Below are 24,364 nucleotides of genomic sequence, written 5' to 3'. Positions count from 1 at the left end.
ACAAATATTACAAATGCTCAGTTATTACATGTCATCTATGGCAAATCATATGGGTAACTCCTCCACTAATGACGAACTTTCAGGTAAAACCCTTTACTTCTCTTTTCCCAATAAGTAAGTCACATGGATTCTAGATAGTGGAGCCACTGACCATATTGTTTGTTGGCATACATTGCTTACGTCTTGGAGAGCTGTTACGAACAAAATAGTGGAATTACCAGATGGTTCTCATGCTAATGTTACACATGTTGGTTAAGTCGTTTGCTCTTCTAGTTTGGCTCTTTACAATGTTTTATGTGTCCCAATTTTTCAATTAAACTTTATTTCCATCAGCAAGTTCCTTCATCATTATCTTTGTATCACCATGTTCCTTACCCATTTTTGTGTCATATAAGACCTACGCTCAGGGAAGATGATTGAGACGAGAACTGGATGGTAGGGTCTTTATTACATTGATCATCCACAACCATCATCATGTTATTCTGTACATTCTTCATCTGGTATTTGGCATCAACGTCTCAGGCATCCATCAAATAAAGTATCTGTCTCTTTTCCTTTTTTGAATAAAAACTCTTGTAGTTCAAACAATTGTCTAGTTTGCCCCTTGGCTAAAACTAGATTGTCATTTCCTTTGAGCATATCATCTTTTGAAAAATTGCATGTTGATATCTAGGGGGGTTACCATATTGCATCTATTCTGGGACCCAATATTTTTTTTACTATTGTTGATGACTTTACTAGATGTATTTGGATTAATTTGATGCATCACAAATTTGAAACTCAAACTCACCTGACTAATTTCATTAGTATAGTAGAAACCCAATTTGCTTCCAAGGTGAAAGTTGTGTATAGTGATAATGACCATAAATTCACCCTTGCCACTTACTATTTGTCCAAAGGCATTGTTCACTAAACAAATTGTGTTCACACCTTGTAACAAAATGAGGTAGCTGAACGCAAACATCGACACCTACTAAATATGGCCCAAACCTTATTTTTTCAAACTCATCTTCCTAAATGATTTTGGGGGGATGTTGTTTTAACGACTACTTATCTCATAAATCAGACACTTATCCCAGGCTTACAAGGTAAAACACTCCCCACTTACTCCCATTTACGAATTTTTTTATGTTTATGTTTTGCCTCCTCTCACGCCCACAAGTCATCCAAATTTGATGTGCGTACCATCCGTTGCATTTTTCTTAGGTACCCTTATGGACAAAAGGGATATAGGGTTTATGATCTTCAACTCAATAGAGTATTTATCTCCCGAGATATTACTTTATTTGAAAAGGAATTCCCTCTTAAACATCTTTTCACTACAAATAAGAGTCATGTTTTCTCCTCCTATAATATCTGCTTTTTATGATGACTCTCTACTAGACATATCTTATATTAACCCTCTATTAGACACACCTCCTCTGTCAACAAGTCTTGATGTTGCAAATGTTGATCATACTTCTTCCCTCCAAATACCTTCTCCCACTCCCATACTACCTCCTGCTCGTCGCCTCTCTACCAGACCAATTAAGCGACCCGATTTTCTTCAGGATTTTCATGTGGAAGTGACTCTACCATCACGACCTGAACAATCTTTTGCCTCCAATGTGGTCACCACATCAGGTACACCTTATGCCCGGTTATCCCCAACTCATAAAGTTTTTATTAACCATTACAAAAGAACCAACTAGTTTCTTACAGGCCATGTGAGATCCTAAATGGTGATAAACAATGCATGATGAAATTCAAGCCCTCCAAGCTAACCATACATGAATACTCATCTCTCTTTCACTTGGCAAGAAACTCATTGGATGTAAATGGGTATACAAAGTCAAGCTCAAATCTGATAGCATCATTGAGCGTTACAAAGCTCGCCTAGTCGCCAAAGGATACAAAAAGATTGAAAAACTTGACTATCCAAAGACTTTCGCCCCAGTTGCCAAACTTGTTACTGTACGTGTCCTACTGCGTGTTTCTGCTATTCAAGGATGTCAACAATACGTTCTTACATGGTGATCTTGATGAAAATGTCTATATGTTCGGTTTTGGACAAAAGGGGGAGACTCGAGTATGCAAACTAAACAAGTCCCTATACGGCTTGAAACAAACTTTTAAACAGTGGTTTTTAAAATTTTTAACAACCCTCGAGACTGCTGGGTTTCATCAGTCAAACGCAAATTATTATTTATTCGTTCAATCTCACAAAAGCAGTTTTACAACAATACTTGTGTATATTTATGACGTGATTTTGACAGATAACAGTCTGCAACATATTAAAGATATGAAATAGTTATTATCCAAGCAGTTTCAACTTAAGGATCTTGCTAAGTTCAAATATTTATTGGGCATAGAAGTAGTAAGGTCTTTTTTGGGGATTTCCCTTTCCCAAAGGAAATATGTTTTAGAGATATTAAAATATGTTGGATTTCTAGGAGCAAAACCTACAAGGTTCCCAATGGAGCAAAACTTGGCTCTTACATAATCCGATGGTGAACTCTTAAATGATTCTTCATCATACATGCGTTTTATAGGAAGATTGATCTACTTGACCATTTTCTAAGCTAATTTATTGAAAAACCACATACACCACACCTTGAAGTAACACATAGAGTTCTTCGATACCTGAAATAAACTCCAAGACAAGGTATTCTATTATCCTCTACAATAACACTCCAATTAAATGTATTTTGTGATGCAGATTGGGCTCGCTGCAAGGACACAAAAAGGTCAATAACAGGGTATTATATATTTCTTGGACAATCACCCATTTCATGGAAAACAAAGAAGCAAACAACGGTGACTCAATCAATTGTCGAGTCAGAATATCGTTCTATGGTTACTATATGTTGCAAAATTACCTGGTTAAAGAAAATTTTGAAAGACTTGAAAATCGTACATACTCAGCCAGCCATGTTGTATTGTGATAGCGAAGCTGTTCTACATATCGCTTCAAATCCGGTATTTCATGAGCGAACCAAGCACAGTAAATTTGATTATCACTTAGTTCATGAAAAGATTCAAGTAGGATAATTAAGAAAGCCCACATACAAACTAACGACGAAACTACAGACTTATTTACTAAGGTGTTGAGATCATCCCAATTTGAGGCATTATTTGGTATCATTGACATACACTCCAATTTGAGGGGGAGTATTGAAGATCCGAAAATAACAAATCTGTATTGATTTTAAACGGGATATGTTCCCTTTTATGTATTATTCAATAGGAAATAAAAAATTTTACAAAATACATTCGTAAAAACTCTTCAATTATCGACCTATTTCAGAAAGAGCTCAAGTCAATTCCTTCCCAAACACAGAAGAGCAAAGAGAAACACAAATCGATTGATTAAAGCCGCCGACTCCTTGCGGAAGATTATCCGAAGAACAGCCACCGGGGAATACGCAAAAGACAACCCCCGCAACCCGCAGGTGTGGCAGCTTCCGCCGTAAAATAAAGAAAAGGTGAAGTGGCGGCTCAAGCGGTGTTGCATTGGGTTCTTAATCTTGGTGTTTTTTGTACCAAACGAGATCCAGCTAGCAAACTCCGCCGTCAGCCGCAATTCCCCCCTTACAATCTTTGTAATGATTATAAATAATTTTAAATTATTAAAAAACTTTAAATATGTCACATAAAATATTTAAATTGCAAAAAAATAATTTCAAGTAATAAAAAATTAAAATATCCATAGAACATAAATATTATTTATATAGATAATTAAAGTTAGGTATGTAAAAGTCTTTAGTTAGGTTTATTTCATTGTAAAATACAATTTAGCCACCAATATGGTTCATGAACAGGATTTAGACTATCGTGCGATAGGTTAGTTTTATTTTATTACAATCGTGTTGTGGTTGAAAAACTAGTGGCATGAAGTTACCATGTGTTAGAAAAAACAAGTTTTACAACCTATAGAACCTTATTATCATTTTAGCTTTGAAAACTCTTTTGCTTAATACTAATTTAATTAGTAGAATTTACAGGCTTATGGTACTAAACATACTTTATATCAACTAATTTAATTAGACTATCGTACGATAGGTTAGTTTTACTCTATTACAATCGTGTTGTGGTTGAAAAGCTAGTGGCACGAAACTACCGTGTGTTAGAAAAAACAAGTTTTACAACCTACATAACCTCATTATCGTTTTAGTTTTGAAAACTCTTTTGGCTTAAAACTAATTTAATTAGTAGAATTTACAGGCTTATGGTACTAAACATACTTGATATCTAGTGCCATTGTATGTTGGGCTCACAGTTTTGATCACTGGTTTTTTTATTATTAATTGATACATTAATATCAACTATTTTATACACATAAAGAAAAATCTAGAAACTATATTTTAGTTTAGAAATTTTTGTTCTCCTTTTTCTTTTGAAATAAATTTAATTACTACAAAATTTATAAAATAAATTATCGCCCATTTGAAAGGTGATCGAGTCTAATTGAACCCAGATTGTTTGAGGTTTTACCTACAATGATGTCATTTTTAATAACGATATCTTCTCCTCCATCTTTTTTTTTTTTTTTTAATAACGATAATGCCTTGGATGAGGGGTGTTTTTTTTTTTTTTTTATCCCCTTGGTCTAGGATAATTTACCAGGCTCTAATTACAAAAAAAATCTAGCTCTTTAGGATTTAATAGAAAACATATTTGATCTCTAGTTTGCATTTGATGAGGCAATTATGGATAAATAAAGATCCAAAAAGTACTAAACATGTTGCATAAACACAAGCTTGTGTTCATTTAGGCCCTTACACATAACTTGGTTTAGAAACTAAGAATTCAAGTTTGATTAAACTCTTAGCAATGTACTTGTTCATGTTATATAAAAATCAATTTTTTTAATAAAATGGTATATTTTATGTCACTAATGCAGCTTAGTCTATTTATATATCCCAAAAGGGCAACCGAGTTACCCTTATAATCCTTCTAGACTTTAAACTTCTTCAATTCCTCTACTAAATATTTTGATTTGTAGCATCTTATGATTAATGATAATATAAAAACTTAAGCATCCATTGGCATTTCACATTGGGTTTATAAGTAGCAAAAAAAAAAAAAAAAAAAAAAAAATAGGATTTAACCTTATGATGGGCCAGATTTGAATCCATTAATTGAGACCCAGAGAGCAAACGGAATACAACCCAAACACTATGATGAGTTTGTATGTGGAACCTAAGGATTTTTAGGGTTCTATATATGTACTGGCAGTGGAAGATGATCTCCAATGAGATGAGATCTCTTGTACCTGTTGGTCCAGAAATTTCCTGTCCAAACAAATCTCCTATCTCGATGTGATCATGGCCGAATTAAGCTTTGGGTGGGCGATCATTTGTTATCATCCTTATCTCTATTCATGGTGGGTAAAGCTCATAGTCTTGGCTGTGCATAGTTTGATCAGTCGTTCAAGGGAATTTAATGAACGCTGCTAGAATCCTTTTTTGTCTGTGGTGGGAGGTCCTGATCTTGAATCTGCTTTAGGTGGGAAAATGGTGGTGATCCAGCTTCCGCCCACAGAAAACGAAACTCTTGAGGTCTTCGATTTCATGGTGAGACAGGCCAGTTAAAAAAGCAAAGAATGCCCACAAGTGAAGAAAAGTCTTCATTGAGATTCATCCTTTTTCACAGAAGTGTTTCAATAATTGGTTGCATCTGTACTCCTCTCAAGAAAGATGAAAAGAGAAAACTGGAGGGGCCGGTTTGAGGTACCAGAAGAGTACTCGTTATCAAAAGTAGAAGAGAAGACAGGAGAGAAAATGTATCCTAAAAGTGGGAGAGTTTGGTAACTGGTCACCGCTTCAGAGGTAAGCCAGTGGGAGATAATGGATGTAGTGAATCGTATTGGGTGTCTGTGTTCCTCAGGTTTGGGGACTGGCAGCTCCATTTTCTTTTCTTCTCAAGTGGCCATGTGAAAATGTCCATTCGGCATTCCCAGTGCCACTCCTTCAAACTCACGCTTGATGGGATTTCTTTCTTCTTCACCTAACCTAACCTAACCTAACCTAACCTAACCTCTTTGTAGCTTAGATTTAGAGAGCCACAGTCAACTGTCTTATCCTCTCCGTTTACCTCTTCAATCTCCATTTCTCCATTCCACTTGCATCCTCCACTGCCTAGCTATCTCCTTTTCATGTAGATATGTGATGGGAAAGGAATATGCCAAGGGCATTTCAGTACGTGAATGCCTAGTTGGTACTGTTGTCTGGTAGGTACCAGTGCCGTCTGACCTGATAAGAGTCCCCGAGGCCGGCCGGAGGAGACGGGAATGCCCCACCTTAGCATCTTCCCCAGTGTCCATGTACCCTTTCAATGGGGAGGCCGGAGGAGGCTTTTCATTTCTGTTCTGGCAGAGAAGTAGAGATAAATAGTACCAGACACCCGTTTGTCCTGGCCTTGTGAATCTACAGCAGAGCCACATGCAGCACGACTCTCCTTCTGGACAAGAAGATATAGAACGAACCATGCCTTCAATTATGTGCACTCTTTGATCATCTCCAGTCCGTCCAGGTGTAAAATGATATAGTATCCCAACATGCCTTGTCAGTTGTCATGCTCCATTGGTTGCAAGCCCTCCGCCTGTCTATCATTCCAATCGGTTGAAAAGAGGACAAAAGGGAGAAAATCATCATTTCAACATCTTCTTCCTGTTTTTTTATTCTTCTTTCACAGTATAATGCAACATTGTTGTCAGGTTATAAATGTTGGATATCAAACATGACATAAATTGACTGGAATCAAATGGTCACTGGTGATGAGACTTTGAAGGAAAAAAAGTAGGGTATTCTTTGTTTGATATTTTTTTAGATGCATCTAGAAAATGTATTTGGTTACAATTCATTAAATTTTGAATTATCTTTTGAGTGGTATAAATACCCATGTACTAAACCTTTGAAAATGCAAGCAATTGAATCAATAATTCATTTTATCTTTTGTCTTACTTCTTCCTTTCTCTTTCTTTGAGTTACTTGCCCACTTTTGCTTCCATCAAAGTCGTATCAAGAGTGAGGTTGAGAGAATGAGTTCAAATGGAGCATCATTTTCTTTCCAACATTCACAATTATCTAAAACTAACTATGAGAGTTGAGAAATCCAAATGAAGGTTATCCTTGGTTCTTAAGGATTATAGGAGACCGTTGAGAAAGGTTTTGAAGAACTATAAAATGAAGCAGCTTTGCCAATAAATGAAAAAGGAAGTTTTGGAGAAAAAGAAAAAGAAAGATCAATGTGCACTTACCGTCATTCATCAAGAGTTGAATGATGACATGTTTGTGAATGTTACTAGTGACACCAAATCCAAACAAGCACGGAATACTCTTCAAAAATCTATCATGGGAATTGACAAAGTTTAAAAGGTATGTCTTCAAACTCTAAGGGCTAAGCTTGAATTACTTTTGATGAAGGATAGCTAGTGTATCTTAGATTTCTTCACAAGAGTCTTGGCGGTGGTGAATCAAATGAAGATGCTAGGAGAAAATATTGAAATGTTTGTGTTTTACAAAGATTTTATGTTCCCTCAACTCAAAATTCAATCATGTGGTGGTAGCTATTGAAGAGTCTAAAGAGTTGAAAATCATGTCCATTGATGAATTAAATGGGTCATTACAAGCCTATGAAGAGAGAATAAATTGAGGCAAATAAGAACAAGTTGAGCAAACCTGGCAAGCAAAGTTATCTATCAAATCTAAAGGTGAAAGCACTTCGAAAGGTAGAAGAAATCGTGGTAGAGGTTGTAGATGTGGACGTGATCAAGGAAGAAGAAATGATGTGCAAAACTCTATTTTTGAGAATAGAAACCAAACTTTTCAAAGAGGTCATAGAAGAGGAAGAGGAAAAGGTAACAATGGAGGCAACCATTGGAGAAATAATGAGGTAAAAATTGACAAATCTAAAATTAAATGCTATTCTTGTGGGAAATTTTGATATTATTCATGGGAGTATCAATCTAAGAACGTATATGAAGAGTCAAACTTGATTGAGCACAAGACAGATGTTGAAGAGCCTACACTATTTCTTTCACTAAACGATGAACACATGAGAGAAAATAGTATATGGTACTTTGATAATGGCACTAGCAACCACATGACATATGATAGAAACAAATTTGTAGAATTTGATAATAACGTAACAGGCCATGTTCGCTTTGGTGACAATACAAAGGCGGAAATTAAAGGAAAAAAATACTAACTTATTTAAAATAAAAGGTGGTGGCCATAAAATTCTTCATAATATTTATTACATTCTCAAGATGAAAAATAATATTTTGACTATTGGGCAACATTGGAGAGTGGCTACAAAATCGACATGGAAGATCGCTATCTTTAGCATAGAGATTGATAAGTCAATCTTATGGCTAAGGTCACAATGACAAAAAATCAAATGTTTATAATTGATATGAAGAACATTGGAGCAATGTGTTTACAGGTTTGTGTGAAAAATCCATCATGGATTTGAGACATGAAATTTGGTCATCTAAACTTTGGAAGAATTGGAGACTTGGGAGAGAAGAATATGGTGAAAGGAATTCCAAAATTTAATCATCCCGATCAAATATGTAAAGTGTTCTTTGAATAGCTTTCTTTGAGTTGTTTTCCCACTTTTGTTTCCAACAATAACGGTAACAAGAATGGTAGTGGTGGACAAGGCAATAGTGATCATTTTTGGACATCAGGTTGAGTCTTAATGCTTGCAATGGCATTGGATACTTGTCAAGGTGGGACAGTAGTACTCCAACAAAGAAGAAGAAACAAAGGAACACGGAAAGAACTTAGGAAAGAATTGGTCATGATGATGAGAACGGGTGAAAAATATTGAGAAGGGAGTTTTAAATTATCTGGAATATATCCAAAGTAGGAAACAGAGGTGGCCACCTTGGTTGGTTCCTGTTGTTCCCCTGCAGGAGGATGAAGAATTCATGTGTCAAAATGCAGTGAGAGGGAGAAAAGATAAAAGTTGCAAGGGAGTTTGGTATGGACTGAGTGGAGTCGAGTACTCGAATCCAACCAAAAACTAGGGAAAGAAAACACCAGTGCGCTTGCCGTTGGAGTGAGATTCCATTGCAATTGACTTGACTAACACAGAGAAAGTGAAAGCCGATGAAGAAGAAGGAGAGGGAGAAGAAGACGTGGTCGGTTGGGCAACACGGTGTTGGTTCTTTAGACTAGAAAAAAGAAAGAAAGAAAGAAAAATTCGCCCCCGTTGTCGCAGAAAAACCAGAAAAGGACTCGTTTTTTAATTGTGGTTTTTGAATGGAAGATAACGGAGTAAGAGACGAAAGATCCTTGATTCATTCCTTAATGCCCCGATTCAGACGATACGAAAAGGTCGGTCGGTGTCACTCATCAAACTCGGCCCCACGAAAGGGGGTACGCGTGGCCGAGTCCAACTCGTCTCTTCCGCCGTCTTGCTGTATAATTGTCGCACACATGGCTTCTTCTCATCGGTTCACTCCAATTCCCTCAATCATTCCATCCATTCACTTCACCAGCCTCCACTCTTCCTTCTTTCCCCCAACGAACTTTCCACTCTCCCTCTCATCGAATAGACAGCGACGCTCCTCATTTCACGTTTCAAATATCAGACAAACATTCCCTTCTTTCTTCGTCGACTTCTTCTTCTTCTTCTTCTTCCACTTCCACGTTTCCAAACACCAAACGAAACTTCCCCTAAGAAGCTTTCACTAATCTAAATTAATCTTTATCTTCCACGTACTAAAGTCCAATTTCAATCTCTCCCGATGAGAGACACTTGGCTGACAAGTGTCTGCATCAGGTGGAGGCTCCTCTCAGGAGCTTTCTTTTTCCATCATTAAACTCCAGGGAGTTCATTTCTCAGACCGACAAGTCTCATCCTCCGTTGCCTAAATGGACCGATCTCTGCATTCATTACTATTAAATTATCACTCATGACTCACCACACTTTCTTAATATTCAAGATTTTTTAAGGGTTTTTTTTTTTTTTTTTTTTACTTGTCCAAGAATATGCAAAGATTATCAGAACATTAGCAGACAGTTCTGGGCATGGAAAAAAGAATCGAGTCGTAACACTATAACAGCACTGATATTACCTTTCTGGTTATTTTGTATTTTTCCTGCGAAAAGAAGAGAAACGAAAGAAAAAATCTAAACTGAGGAGGAAGCTGAAAGACAGGTTTGATCAATCCATGGCGGCGGTACAAGAGACGACAAACCAGAAATCGCAGGCCCTATTCACATCTCTCTCGTTAGACAAAAGAAAAAACTCGAAAAATGATCGAAAATATCTATGCTGGTTTGTGCATTTGTGGATGAGAGGAGTAATTAACGGGTTTTTTTTTTGTCATTTTCATATAAATATGAACAAATTAAGACGTAAAACAGAGGTAGCGTCAATTTGGTCTCTGTTGTAGAAGAGAACGTAGGTATCAATCGTTCTGCAGTGATGGCAATTATAAGATGCGGTGGCATGTCGGACCAGCCTTTAAAAATCAGTCCCCACCGGACCGCCCACCTTGTGGTCCCACACGTCCGACAACGTTACCGACAAACACTGGGCCCTCCCCTGCCTTTAACATTCTTTCCATCGGTCCTGTAGCGAAAACGTATCAGTCGTAAAGAAACCTCACTCATGATCAGCCTTTTCCATCTTCTTTCTTCTCTTCTCCGTTTTTCTCTTCCTTTTCGGTCTTATCTTCACAGTTTCAGAAACAGATAATGCAAAATTAAGCAACCTTCATAGTGCGGCCATTTAGCTTTGAAATTTCGGAGTTGTATGAAGGAACCTCTGCGTCTGCAAGGCAGTAGATGACATGTGTCTGCAGACAGTCCCACAGCTTTTGAGGATCGTCAGTACCAGGCAAGGATGGAAAAGACAAACGACAATAGCTACCCACAGACTTGGTACTACTGTAAAGAAAAATATATGTAATCCGCACTAAGAACAAGGGCATGCAAGACTGACTGTTTGGGATGGTAAGAACTTGGATCGAAATCTCATTCACCACACTGAATATGCTGTTCCCGGTACCTGTAGCTGGTTCACGAGAGCATCTTAGTTGAAGAAGTTTGAATTTGAAGATGATGATACATGTTGGCACTTGTCTTTTTCGTTACGGCAGATTTTGATATTGCTCTTCCTCCCACTTTTAAGTAAAATTAGTCTCAGAGTTTGGAGAGATAGAATATGACAGATTTTAATGCATTACATCACATGCATGCCAAACCAATGAAGAGATTCCTTGACGTCGAGAGTTGTCAAGATCAGCCAAACATATCCAACATGATAATCAGTCGGCTGTTCGATCGATCCCGTCCTCCACCTGTGGCGGCTCTTCTCTTTCTTTTTCTTTTTTTCCTCATCTCATCGTCCTTTTTTCCCATTTGACTGTACATATGATACCAGGGGAATCCTGATTAAGCAGCTGGATCAGTTAATCAGTTCAGTGCACCAGAGCGGAGACGGGGCTGTGCAAAAGGAAAAGTTTAAATTGATCAAATGATTAACTAAAACAAGGAAGAGGGTATGATCTGCAAGTTATGGGAGTGAGAAAGTTATTCCGGTAATGGCTGATTGATGGGTTGATCGCAGACGCAGATACAGGATTCTGGACAAAGTCACAAAGCAGGCAGAGATGCATGAGACGTCCAAGTTAGAACAAGTTTAAAAAGTCTAGTCAAAAGGCAGATTCCTCATTCTCTCGGTCTCTCTCTCTCTCTCTCTCCTCCTTGCACCATTAAGTGCATCTTGCTTTGAGTAGCGTGCAAAACTCTTCGTTAAAAATGAACCAGAGACATTTCCAGATTAGTGGCTTCAACCCGCTGTCTTCTCTCTTACCTAAATCACCACCACAACCACCACCACCTCCACCACCACCACCACCACAGCAACAAGGTTCCCATCTTGACCCACTTTCTGCTCTATTCTCCAAAGCACGTACAGCCTCTTAGTCTTACCAGACAGTACTGCTCATGGAATGGATTGGGAAGAAAAAGTTGGGCGATCGATTACTAATTAATATCTTTCCAAGTGCCTGCCCACTCTCTAATTTGTCTCCATCTCCATATATTCCTTTGTAATCTCGCATCATTTGACTATCAATCCAGAGAATGCAGTACCTGTCCTGGTCTTTTCTTTTGCTTAAGGATCACTGCAACATGCGATCGACTAGATTTGATGGAGAAAAAATAAACAAAAGTCCATGGACACCTTTTTGATTTAATTACTTGAAAAAGCGGGAAGAAGATGAAGAAGATCTCTCACCAACTGGTACTCATTCATGAACCGGCAGGTATTTCAATGGCGATTGCTTTATCTTTGTCTACAAGTCATTGACCGTGATCTTCTTCTGCCACCGTCCTCTTCTCTAGAAGGCATTGACCCATTTCTTGAACCATGTAGCTCCACCTCCCTCTTCCATTCAATTTTCAGTTTCCAGAGAAGAGGTGTCAGAGAAGAGAGAGACAGGGGAGTGGATTGGGAAATGGGTTGGCCGTTGGTAGTTTTTTTGTCTGGTGAGAACGGTTAGTTAGGTAATCTTTAATGCGATACACATGATTGATCGGCATGGGCAATATTCCCGATGAGACATTCTAAACCTTTAGAACTAGTGCGGAAAAATAAAAAATATTAAGAACCAGGTCACACTGTCACAGAGCACAATAAAGAAGAAGAAGAAAGATGAAGAAAGTAGGGAGGACCACCCCACGTCCCTCACTGTATGTTCAAAATGCTGATATTGGATTCACCCAATCTTACCTTCCCACCCAAATTTTCTTTAATTAAAGGATTGATCAATAAGAGAATCACTGTGGTTACAATTTCAGCATCCAAATCATCCCAAAAGATCCTCCTAGGGATGCCCTAAGGATGGGGGACGTCCATGTGCCGCCATGTGCATACGTGGTGAATAAGAAGCAACACCTGGGATTGGCCTCTTTCGTGCGGTCCCCCTGCATGTGTAAGACACATGAGAGGAGGGAGGGGGGGTGGTTTACTTTTGTGTGGCCATTACTAAGTCTCTAAATTGGCATTTTACGGGATTCGAGCCATGAATGGGACCCTTCTGGGGATAAAAAGGATCCCATTCATTCACGGGACCATGTGCAAAAAGAAAAACAAAAAAATAAGCAAACCGATGAAAACTTGAATTAAAATTTAAAATTTCCCTTTATTTAGATGTGGCGTGTCTGGTGATGCTGATCATATTTGAAATATTGTAATGTTTTAAGCTCTCATCAATGGACGCTGGTCCTTGTGGAACAACCCCAACATCAATAATTTACATTAATGCTGCCAATGCTTTCATTCTTGGTAGATTTCTTCCGAGATTTGCTGGGTATTAATGCATCTCATGTGCCGACTGCTACAAAGGATGAAAATTGAAAACACTTCTCCAGATTCTTCATCCAAATTGTCAATGTTTAATAAGAACATAAGACATGATCAGCACCCATGTTCGTCGGCGAGTAACTCTGATTCCGTGGTTTGGGGTTTCTCACATGCAATCCCTATAACGATTCCAAAAAAAAACAGTAAAACCAGTACTACAATGGAGCTTTTCTGAGAAAGTTGTTGAGCATTTTTCTCTTTTCTTCTTTCTGCTGTATTTGATTTTCCAGACTTGAATAATCAACATTTCTCTGTTCTTTGCATCTCTCGTTTGCAGTGAATGGATGTTGGGTTGTTGCTGGCCTGTAGCAGCATTCCATCTACAAAAGGAAAGGGAAGAAAAGAAGATGCATGCATGTATTCGAGTTTTAGGTTTACAAAGCAAAGGGATCTTCTGGTACTGGATAGTCGGTAAAGAAGAAAGCGAAGTTTACTACTGAGAACAGACGAGTTAATAATGAGTTTTCACTTGCTCAGGTCTCATCATCCTAGCGAACGTTATCGTCTCTGTTTTTGTTTTTCTGTATCTGCACATTGGGATCGATTAAAACTGAAAATAATTGAGAGAAGAGAGACTGGAATTGGATGAACTGGTGCAGAATTTGATAGAATAAATGAAAGAAAATCTAAGAGCATTAGTTAAAAAGTTCTTTCAGGCGAGGAAGAAGATAATGGAGGAAACAGGGATAGCAGAGACACGTGTGTAGATAGTTATAGTGCCAGATGTTCGCTTTTGAGAGGCGATGGGATGGGCGGAAGATGCGGGGCTCGTCTCTTTCCCTTCCTTTTTACTAAAAAGTGGGATAGAAGACTGTTTAATAGGAATCGCAAGTCATCCATGACAATGAGTAGGACGATGACTGAACACCCATTACTCTAGTCTTTACTGAATATTAAACTGGAAACAGAGTAGACGTTTGTTGGCCGATGATTGGGAGTTAGATAACTGATTTTAATGTTAAAAAAAAAAAAAATACAGCCTTCGACCCTTCTTATACCTTCCTCACTGGTTCTGATGAGTATAGATACAGAAACTGGTTTTTTTACCAGCAAATAATGCAAAGCATTCCAGTTACCAATTCCGTCGAAACATAGTGAAGCCCCTAGAGAGACCCAGTTGATCTTTTGATGGTTTCTTTATTTGGTTCGTAATTCCATCCCCCCCTTCAGAAGAAAGAACTTGACGATGATGGGAAGAAGAAGAAGAAGAAGAAGAAGAAGAAGAAGAAGAAGAAGAGAGCGAGAAGGAAACCAAGGTATCTGAAACAGTAGCTTACCTACATGAGAAAAAGGAGCAAGAAAGAGACAGCTATCTCCATCTCCCTCTAGGCTCAAAGGAACCTGAGGAGAGATCGATCGATATTCGATAGTGCTTGGATACGGAGAAAACGCGTTGAAAAACAGTCTTACGGGACCCGCCCGATATTAACTAGAACTCGCTACTTGAAAATCCAAAACACTACGCCCAGAAAGTGATTGACACAGCTTGAGATTCAAACAAAACTCTAAAGCACCGTAATTTTTTTCCTTCTTTGACCCGCCCGATATTAACTAGAACTCGCTACTCGCAAATCCAAAACACTACGCCCAGAAAGTGATTGACACAGCTTGAGATTCAAACAAAACTCTAAAGCACCGTGATTTTTTCTTTCTTTCTTTCTTTTTGTTAAACAAAGATGAAGAGGAAGAAGAGGTTGAAGATAGCATAAGGGAATAATGGAAGCCAGAATGAGTGCAGAGAGGGAAGAAGACTAGGGGACATGTGGGGAGTGGCAGAGGCAAAAGATTAAGAGAGGGAGCAATGGATCGCATTCACATGGCGATGAGGTATGAGCTCTTAAATTAAGGCGCGATCCCCACAATCCCACCCTTATGCAGACCACTGCAGCCCTGCTCCTCCTCCCTGTTTCTCTCTCTCTCTCTCTCTCTCTCTGCTTCAGTGGCAATGGCCTAATTACACTAAAATCTTAACTGGACTAAAAGAATGCAGGAATGGTAATGGGAAAAGGGCTCTGTTCTTGTTGATAAAGAGTGTAGAGGGAGGGAGGAGGAGAGATTCTGTTATTTTAATCCAGTGTCGTCAAAATCCTCAAGTGCCCTTTCAACAAATCCAACACGTGGTCTTCTCCAATGAACCGAGGTGGACCTCCATAACCTCCCTAACCTCCTCTATAAATACTCTCCCATTTCACTCTATTTCTCTTCAACTCAAATCCCACGCAGAGCACTCCTGCCCTTCTCTCTCTCTCTCTCTCTCTCTCTCTGCGCTTCTGTCACTTTTCCCACCCCCTCTCGCCTTCCCAATCGCTCGCCCCGTCTCTACTGCTCCAAGTGTCATCGGATTGTAATCGGAAAAACGGAGCAATCACTGCGGCCGCGTTGTGTTGCAGTTTCCTACAGCAGTAACGAGAAGAATTACGATAGCCAAGTGTTGCCGGCGTCTTCTTCGTTCATTACCTGTGTTTGCTCTGCCTCAGTGCCTCCTCCCCGATTCTACACCCCATGGCTGCCGCCAATGGAACCCGCTGCGGATCCCAATTGCCCAATCTACATCGGGAGACCATCGATTTGGGTCGTCGGAGCAAGTCCATTGCATTGAAGCCCACGCCTTCGTCTAATAAAACGATCCGTTTCACCTTGAATTCGTCGCCCGTCCTCCGCCAGCCCAAGGTAACAACTCCGTTCAAACAACCCAGCTCCCCTCAACCGACCGCCACGTCTCCTCCCTCCACTCACAGACAAGAACGGCCCTCCACCGCTCAGCCCCCCCGTCATTCTCCCTCCCCCGCCTCTCCGCCTCCCAAATGGAATATCTTCCAGAAGGCCGCCGCCATGGCCTTGGACACCGTCGAGCAGGCCTTCATCTCCAGCCTCGAGAGCCAGCACCCCCTCCCCAAAACCTCAGACCCAGCCGTACAGATTTCAGGCAACTTCGCCCCTGTCGACGAGCAGCCCGTAAAGCAGAACCTCCCCGTGTGGGGACGAATTCCTCCCTGGTTGGATGGAGTCTACGTCCGTAACGGCGCCAACCCGCTCCACGAACCCGTCGCCGGTCACCACCTCTTCGACGGTGACGGCATGGTCCATGCCGTGCGGCTCCAGCAGGGGTCCGCCTCCTATGCCTGCCGATTCACCGAGACTCATCGCCTGGTTCAGGAGCGGGCCCTGGGTCGACCCGTCTTCCCAAAGGCCATTGGGGAGCTCCACGGTCACTCCGGGATAGCGCGTCTTCTTCTCTTCTACGCTAGAGGTCTCGTCGGCCTGGTGAACCCGAATAGCGGCATGGGCGTGGCCAACGCCGGCCTCGTCTACTTCAACGGCCGCCTACTCGCCATGTCCGAGGACGACCTGCCCTACCACGTCCGCGTCACCCCCGAGGGAGACCTACAGACGGTTGGCCGCTATGATTTCGACGGGCAGCTTAACTCGGCCATGATCGCCCACCCAAAGCTCGACCCCGAATCCCTCGAGCTTTTCGCCCTGAGCTACGACGTCATCCGGAAGCCTCACCTCAAGTACTTCCGATTCGCTCCCGATGGGACCAAATCACCGGACATTGAAATCCCAGTGGAGGGTCCCACCATGATGCATGACTTTGCCATCACCGAGAAGTTCGTGGTAATCCCCGACCAGCAGGTCGTCTTCAAACTCGGGGAGATGCTTAACGGTGGTTCCCCCGTTGTTTACGATAAGAAGAAGACGTCCCGCTTCGGGGTCCTCCCCAAGAACGCTTCTGACGCTTCCGCGATGCGCTGGGTGGACGTCCCCGACTGCTTCTGCTTCCATCTCTGGAATGCCTGGGAGGAAGGCCCCGACCACGTGGTGGTCATTGGCTCCTGCATGACCCCCGCCGACTCCATTTTTAACGAATCCGACGAGAACCTCAAGAGCGTGCTCTCCGAGATCCGCCTCAACCTAAAGACCGGCAAGTCCACCCGACGCCCCATCATCGACCCCGAGCACCACGTGAACCTAGAGGCCGGGATGGTGAACCGGAACCGCCTCGGCCGCAAGACCCGCTTCGCCTATCTGGCCATCGCGGAGCCGTGGCCTAAGGTGTCGGGATTCGCCAAGGTGGACCTCTTCACGGGGAAGTTGGAGAAGTTCATCTACGGCAACGGTTGCTATGGTGGGGAGCCTTACTTCGTGTCCAGAGACCCTTCTTCGGAGAGGGAGGATGACGGGTATGTGCTCACTTTCAAGCACAACGAGAAGAACGGCAACTCAGAGCTTCTGATAGTGAACGCCCACGACATGATGCTGGAGGCGTCGGTGAAATTGCCGTCCAGAGTCCCCTACGGATTCCATGGCACTTTCATCAGTTCGAAGGATCTGGAGAAGCAGGCATAGCCGATGGAGCCTGTAGGTAGGTAATTTGGTATAGTTATACTGGTATCATATGAAGACACAAGGAGGAGGACTACCTGAGGGATATGTTGAGATATACGTCCCCGGAGCCTCTCTCCTTTCTGCCGCTGCTTATTTGGCCTTCCTTTCGTTGTTTCTCTCTTTTTTTAGTTTAGATTTGTTGCCTTGTTCAGAGTGTCAGGAAGGAGAGCGAGCTCGTAGCTTTTGGGTGTAGGTAGATATCGAGCTCAGCTCGTTCTCCCTTATTCTTTCTGTACGTTTCAATTGCTGGATCATATATGTGAAAATCAGAGTCTGTACTTAAGCACCTGGCAGATGGAGGGATGTGTATCATTCTCTCTTTATATAGTTTGTAAATAATGAAGGGTACAGTCTTTCCTTTTACGCCTTTCATTCTCCTTTTCTCTTCTTTTTGCATAACCATTCATCATTCTCTCTCTCTCTTTCTCCGACATCACTGTTGGACTTTTCTACTATGGAGTGACTGCAGTGCCGACGGACAAGATTTTTTGATTTGACGATCGAAAAAGGGCTTTGTAGGTAGTAATCTCAGTCTTTCTCACTGAGTGGGGAGGTTGATGTGATTCTCGTCTGGGAATGGGAGTTCCCAAATCGGACTCGCAAATCGCACCCACTCCATGAGAAAACTCAGACTGAGGAGAATCAGGCTGCAGGCTGCAACTGAAACCCCTCCTGGTCAAACCCGGGAAAGACGCCGAGTGGGAAGGACGTCCGGAGATAACGTGGCAAAGATTACACACGTGTATGTGACGTGTTAAATTTGCTGCTCATCGGATTTTCTGCCCCTATGTTTTTGCCCTCGCCCAAAATAAACGGAAAGTGGTTTCAGAGGGTTTTGAACCCTCCCCCCGGCCGGTTTTTACCCCCCAAGTCCCAAGCCGGATCTAGCAAACTCACACAAAGTAGAAGGGCTAACCCAAACCCTTGAAAAATAGAGTCAACTCAATTCACCACATGGAAAAACCATTACTAAAAAATATAAAAACTACACAAAGACATCTTCAAGTGATTGAAAAAGATTAGCCTTTTTAATAACATTTTACGGCCCTAAGGTAAACAAAAATATTAGTATAATCGATGCAATTAGCTGTTCATTTGTTTAAATTATTAAGATTAAGAAAAGGTGGAGTGTTTACCATTAAATTCTGCTTAATTACTCTTAATCAAAACGTGAGGGATCCTAGTTTAAGAAAATATGAGAACCCTTTTACAGTTTTTACTAACAAAAGGCTTGGATTATAGGATGGGGATATGGGAGAGTGTTTTTCTTCTTTTACAGTAGGAAAAGAAAGAGGAAAAAAAGATAAACGCCTTTAATCTGATTATTGCCAAAGGCAGTCACAAGTACGACAATAATTTAAGCAAAAAATAGGGTTGCTATTGATGTTTTTGTCGGGCGTTTGGAAGCGACACAATGGGACACTAACCTCTCTTTCCCTATCCTCTTCTCCTTCTTTATTGTTATTATTATTATTATTATTATTATCCTTACCGTTTATGTAATCATCCTCTACTTCTTCTTCTTTCTTTTTCCACAAAGCATCTTTTGTCAAATTCCACCGACCACTTTCAACAATCAACAAAAAGGCATGGTAAGATGGTCCTAAGGCCTTTAGGCTTTTTTTGGCAAATTATTATTCCCTCAATAATCGGTGAAACATCAGGTCTAATCACAAACTTCTCCTCTATTGGCTTAGTTACAAAACTTTTTTCCTTGTTAGTACATTACTTGCAACGTTGACATTCAAAACAAATAAATGGTTAAGAGACTCATTAGGTTGGCTGAGATTTGTAGGGTCATATTCGTCTCTTTCATTTCTAATAACTTTCCCAACTTGCCCTGAGTTTAGCTCTAAACTTGAAAAAATTATCGAATAAAGGTTTCATTAATTAAGATTAAGTCGAATCCAAAAGCTACATAGTCTACATATAGTTTGAGACAAATTCAATGAGTTACAATCCACAGTAAAAGTAGCATATACGACTTCTAATTTACTTTGAACTTTCGACTCTATGCCTGGAAATCTATTTTTTTGTTCCAATATAAAAAAAAAATATCTGTATGTTTTGAAACACTATACAATCAAGAGAACTTTGGCCCCAAAATTTTGAATCAAAAAAAGAATCTTGAAAGTGACTATGGTTGAATAGTTAATAGCCTGTCTTTAAGCAACAGAGGGAGATGGCTATCCCCAGATATGGGAGAAACTATTATGAATGAGATCTATTCACATGTGAAAGAAAATTCGTTTATAATTTCGACCCCATCTACCCACTCATTATATATACTACAATTATGAAAGTCGTGTCTATAATGAACTTTTGCTTGCTTTGCACTATTGAGATAGATCCAGATATTTTGATGTCGATCACTTGAAAATTATTAGAAACTTTAAGAAAAACATTTAAAACTCTACAAGTCGAATAATTTTCAAATGCAAGAAAAAAACTCCTATAGACTTTAATAATATTTGTATGAAAATATTTTGAAATATCTTTACATAAGAGAATTGGTCTTAATAGGGTTAATTTCATAGCTACCATTACTAAATTCCCATCAACTTAAAAAATATCTTATGAAGTTCAGACAAAATGGGGTCTTGTCACTTACTCAACATGGTTTTTAAAATAATTTACTAGTTCTTCCTCATTTTTCTGAACATTATATGTATATTATGTAGATATTTCCTGTATTTTTTCTTCTACTTTGGTATTTCCTGTTCCTCCTTCCGATCTCTATAGATTCCAAAAATTGTTTTCAATGGCAGAAGTCATGTAGTCTCTTGGATTTATCCCATTATCTTCAATTTTGTTGCCAATAGGTGACTTTCTGTAGATTTTAGTCAAAAGCAATCGACCGACTTCTGATGAGCACAAACTGTCATTTCCTGCTGTTCATGTTGAAATTTCTACGTTTGAATCATATGCTCATGGTTTTTGATTCATTAACAACAAAATGGGTACGGGAAAGTCAAAGCTTAAAGACAGGGAATGACAGAGAACGATTCAGTAACGGTGGTGAATTGGTAAATGAACAACGCTGTTACTGTTAACGATGCAATTGCAGAGAGTCACGGTCGCAACCTCTGATTGGCGGAGATCATCTGTTTCTGTTCAAACTGCAGAATAAATATGCTTTACCCATTTCCATGGCATCATGTATGGGAAATGGGTCCCGGTTACTGAATCAGTGGGAACTTTCTGGGTAGCTTATAATAATCCACATTTCTGGGTTCCGTGGATGATCTGTTCTCTAGCGCAGTCCAGGGGCTTCTGATTTTTATGTGGAAGGGCAAGAAGAGAAAGTGTCCAGTGAAGAGAATAAGAAAATGGGGAGGAAGGAGAGGTGGGTGAGTCTCTCCCGCTGCCCCCTTCTGTTTTTCTCTCTCCTTGTCTCCTAATTGTTGTCTGGTCCAAATTTTTGTGGAGCCGAGGAATCTAAGCGTGGCCTTTTGTGCCGAGTGCCGCCTACACGTCCTCACCTCGCAGCAGGAATGAATATAGATGAATAGAACAGGGACACTGACCACTACGGAAGCAGCAAAATCCGCCTAACGCAGTGCATGCAACATATTCAAATCAATTTGGCAATCATCATAAGTCATAATATAACAAAACCGAGGCTGATCTCCAGTTGTAATTCCAAGGCTAAATTGCCAACACAAATCCATATATAAATGGAAGTCTTCACGGAAAAAAGAGCAGCTTCTGGTTCAGGATTTCCCATTAAAAAACAAGGAAAGCTATTTTCAAAAGCCGCTAGGAAGGTTACAGAACAGTGAGCTGACTCTTGACTCTCTGTCATGAAGCCATTAGAGGATGGGAAGTTTGGGTTTCTGCTCCCTTGAAATCAGGGGAAACAGAGGATTTGTCTCTTCAGTACTTTGATTGAAGTGTGCTCCGGTAAGGAGAGAACCTGTTTTCTCCCAACTCTTGCAGTCTGAATCACTAGCATTTTTGGGTTTCCGAATAGACATGGCTGACTGTAAAGCAGCTGGTTGTTGGAGCTTCTCAGTTGAAGAATCAGCAAAATCTGCTACAGAGAATGGGTTTTTTTCTCTCTCTATCACGTGGAACCCTTGCGAATGCCTCGATGTAATGACGCAGTGACGAAGAGTAACAGTTCCAACAAGTCGGAGAAGAGGACTCTCCAGAATGTGGCACTTGTTGATTGTCATCAATGCAGGAAGAAGGCAACAAATTCAGTGAGGGAGATGCAGTTCTAAGCACACCTTGCCACCTCCTGTCAAGTGTCAATCGCCCAAAATGACATGAGACTCGTTCCCCTCCCTGCTGTCCTCCCTCCAACCTCTACAGAAAAAAAGCTGGAGGAAACAAAAGAAAAACAAGAAGAAAAGCCATCACTGAAATCCGCGGATGGACCATGACGAACCAGGTGATGTCTCCGCCTTCCCCTTGTCTTGGACTCCCCATTTTGGTTCTTTATTCATCACAAGCCGATTACCAAATTCGTGAACCATAACAAGACAACCGTTTCCTTGTTAAACAAATGAATCTCCCGACTGCTTTTTGTTTTTAATTACACAAAGGAATAGATCAAACCTGCTGTCTGGTCGGCTTTCATATCACATCTCCGATGTAACCCATTGGAGCTTCCATTTTTTATTCTTCCTTTTCCTCGAAAAGGGGCTTTCGGGCAGCATTTTGATTTGTTTACTCAGAACTGGGTCAGGAACTTTTGCTTAATTGGTTTCGATGGCAGAGAGTGGCCACCCTCGCTCACCCCACTTGGATTGGATCACTACAACTTCAGCGGAAGGTAACACAAGTTTTATATAGTTTAAGCTCCGAGGATAAGCAAGAAAAGGAAGATAGATGATGCAACCCATTGAGTGGGCAGCATTGACAAAACACCATTCGACCCAAATACTCTTTAAAGAATTCCCTCATCGCGTGTTCTTCGTGTGGTCAAATACTAATATATTCAGATTATGCGCCTTACTGCTACTGCTTAAACATCTGATCCTCTCCACGAACGAAACCAGTAGACAGATTGCCGACACAAGGCTACTTGTTATCTACGGTGTACAGAACCTTGCAATTGCATTCATCATCCAAGAGCTGACACTTGACACTGCAAATAACATCTGATATTTCTTCCTTCGAATCAACGAGTATCGTCATGGCTAAGCAGAATGCGGAGAAGACTTTTCATCAACATGCCCAGAAAGCGGCAAACCAATTCGATAATCCATAACCTAGTGGTTGCTTCCATTATTATCTATACAGTCGAGCTTTGGACTTTCTGGCGTCCCATTAAATTGCACAGTGCACCATTGGTGGGTGCACAGTCGGTCGGGGTAAAAAAGAGCGTTAGTTTGCAGCAACGCTGCTGATGATGGAAAAGAAATTTATACCGGCAGAGACTTCCAGCTTAATAATCCACAGCCTGTCCGCCATTATTTCTTACATTCTATAGAAAAGGGGCGTCCAAGAGCTGCTGGGTAAACATATGTGATTCATGTCTTTTGTTGATGAAGAAAGGTCAACTCTGAATAACAGAGGTTTCTCCCAAGTCTCGTCTCATCTTAATAATATCAATGATGACACAAAACAGAAGCTTGATTAGCCAACCGAATAGTCTTCGTTGTTTTTCTCCACAAGATATAAAAAACGGTAGTGGCTCCGGTCTTCGACCCAGAAAAAATAAACAAAAAAATGAAGAAGCTGCTGGTAGGGGTGACTTGGAGAAGGACCCAGTCCAGATCTAAGCTGACGGAAATTTACCCAGATTCGGCATCGTTGCCAGTATGAATTCAACAGGCTGAAACTTTGAAATCAAATCAGGAAAGTTCCTGGTGCGTGAGTCAAAACTCAAAAGCTCGAGAGGGAGGAAATTAGATTCACAACAGACGAGAAACAGTAGAAACTAGACGGTGACATTAGTGAGGTGCCCAAAAGGCAACAGGGAACCACCTTTCGGCTGCATGAACCCAATGCAAGATTTCGATACTCTCCCTTTTGTTACTCGTCGAACAGGAGGAATCAAAGAATCTCAGGAGTGGACCAGCAGGTGGGAAACCGTGATGTGGGGAGATTGAGCGGTCCCGAACACAACGTGGTCTGCTTCTAATGCATGGCGAGTTGCTTTCTGGACCAAAGACGATGGGGGAGGTAATGTGGGAGTCACTCATTGGATGCCAACCAGTCCAATCTGTCTCTCTCATTGCCAAATCCACTACCGTTTCTCCTGAGCCTGACCTCACTGCATGCCTCACCCACATTATTACCATACTATTTTAAAGCACACACGATGGTCAGAATTTAGCGAGTTGATTTTTATTTGTATCCATGAGGTTTCTCTGCTATTAATTAATGGAGCTTGATGGATAGAAAAATACCAGTGCGGACTGTCTCCTTGTAGCTTCTCCTTAAAAGAAATGGGAATACCGGTCGGAGCTGAGGGATTCGATCTTGTGAACCAAACAAATCTGCAGGTCCTGTATCAAACCCTGAACATTAAGTAATGTAAGGAAAAAGACGAGCAGCAGCAGCAGCAGCAACAGATCGCCTTTCGTAACTACATCTTCTCTCAGAGTACAGCACACGTGAACAATGGTTGATGGGTCAATTGTCCAGTACTCTC

General features: G+C 40.8%; 2 protein-coding genes across 2 annotated transcripts in view; both read left to right on the top strand.

Moving 5' to 3' along the window:
* Positions 1-2,740, top strand: part of LOC137952839 (uncharacterized) — a 42,451-nt gene extending 39,711 nt beyond the window's left edge. The window contains exon 32 of the transcript XR_011112325.1: positions 2,699-2,740. The gene's annotated coding sequence lies outside the window, so the exon portion shown is untranslated. The remainder of the gene's footprint in view (positions 1-2,698) is intronic.
* Positions 2,741-15,681: 12,941 nt separating this feature from the next.
* Positions 15,682-18,120, top strand: LOC137953201 (9-cis-epoxycarotenoid dioxygenase NCED2, chloroplastic-like). Its single transcript, XM_068800475.1, has one exon. It carries the CDS (start codon positions 15,871-15,873, stop codon positions 17,716-17,718), a length of 1,848 nt encoding a protein of 615 aa, XP_068656576.1. The 5' UTR covers positions 15,682-15,870; the 3' UTR covers positions 17,719-18,120.
* Positions 18,121-24,364: the final 6,244 nt, after the last annotated feature.

The sequence above is a fragment of the Aristolochia californica genome, unplaced genomic scaffold (genome assembly GCF_029961685.1).
Source record: "Aristolochia californica isolate CCGP_79_NKW_82.1479 unplaced genomic scaffold, dmAriCali1.0.hap1 SCAF_16, whole genome shotgun sequence".
NCBI lineage: Eukaryota > Viridiplantae > Streptophyta > Magnoliopsida > Piperales > Aristolochiaceae > Aristolochia > Aristolochia californica.
Note: the sequence above shows the minus strand (reverse complement) of the source record. Positions and strands in the feature narration are given on the sequence as shown.

What these genes read in the sequence shown, in the direction of transcription:
- LOC137953201 (XM_068800475.1), top strand. Translation starts at nt 15,871, where the DNA reads ATGGCTGCCGCCAATGGAACCCGCTGCGGATCCCAATTGCCCAATCTA.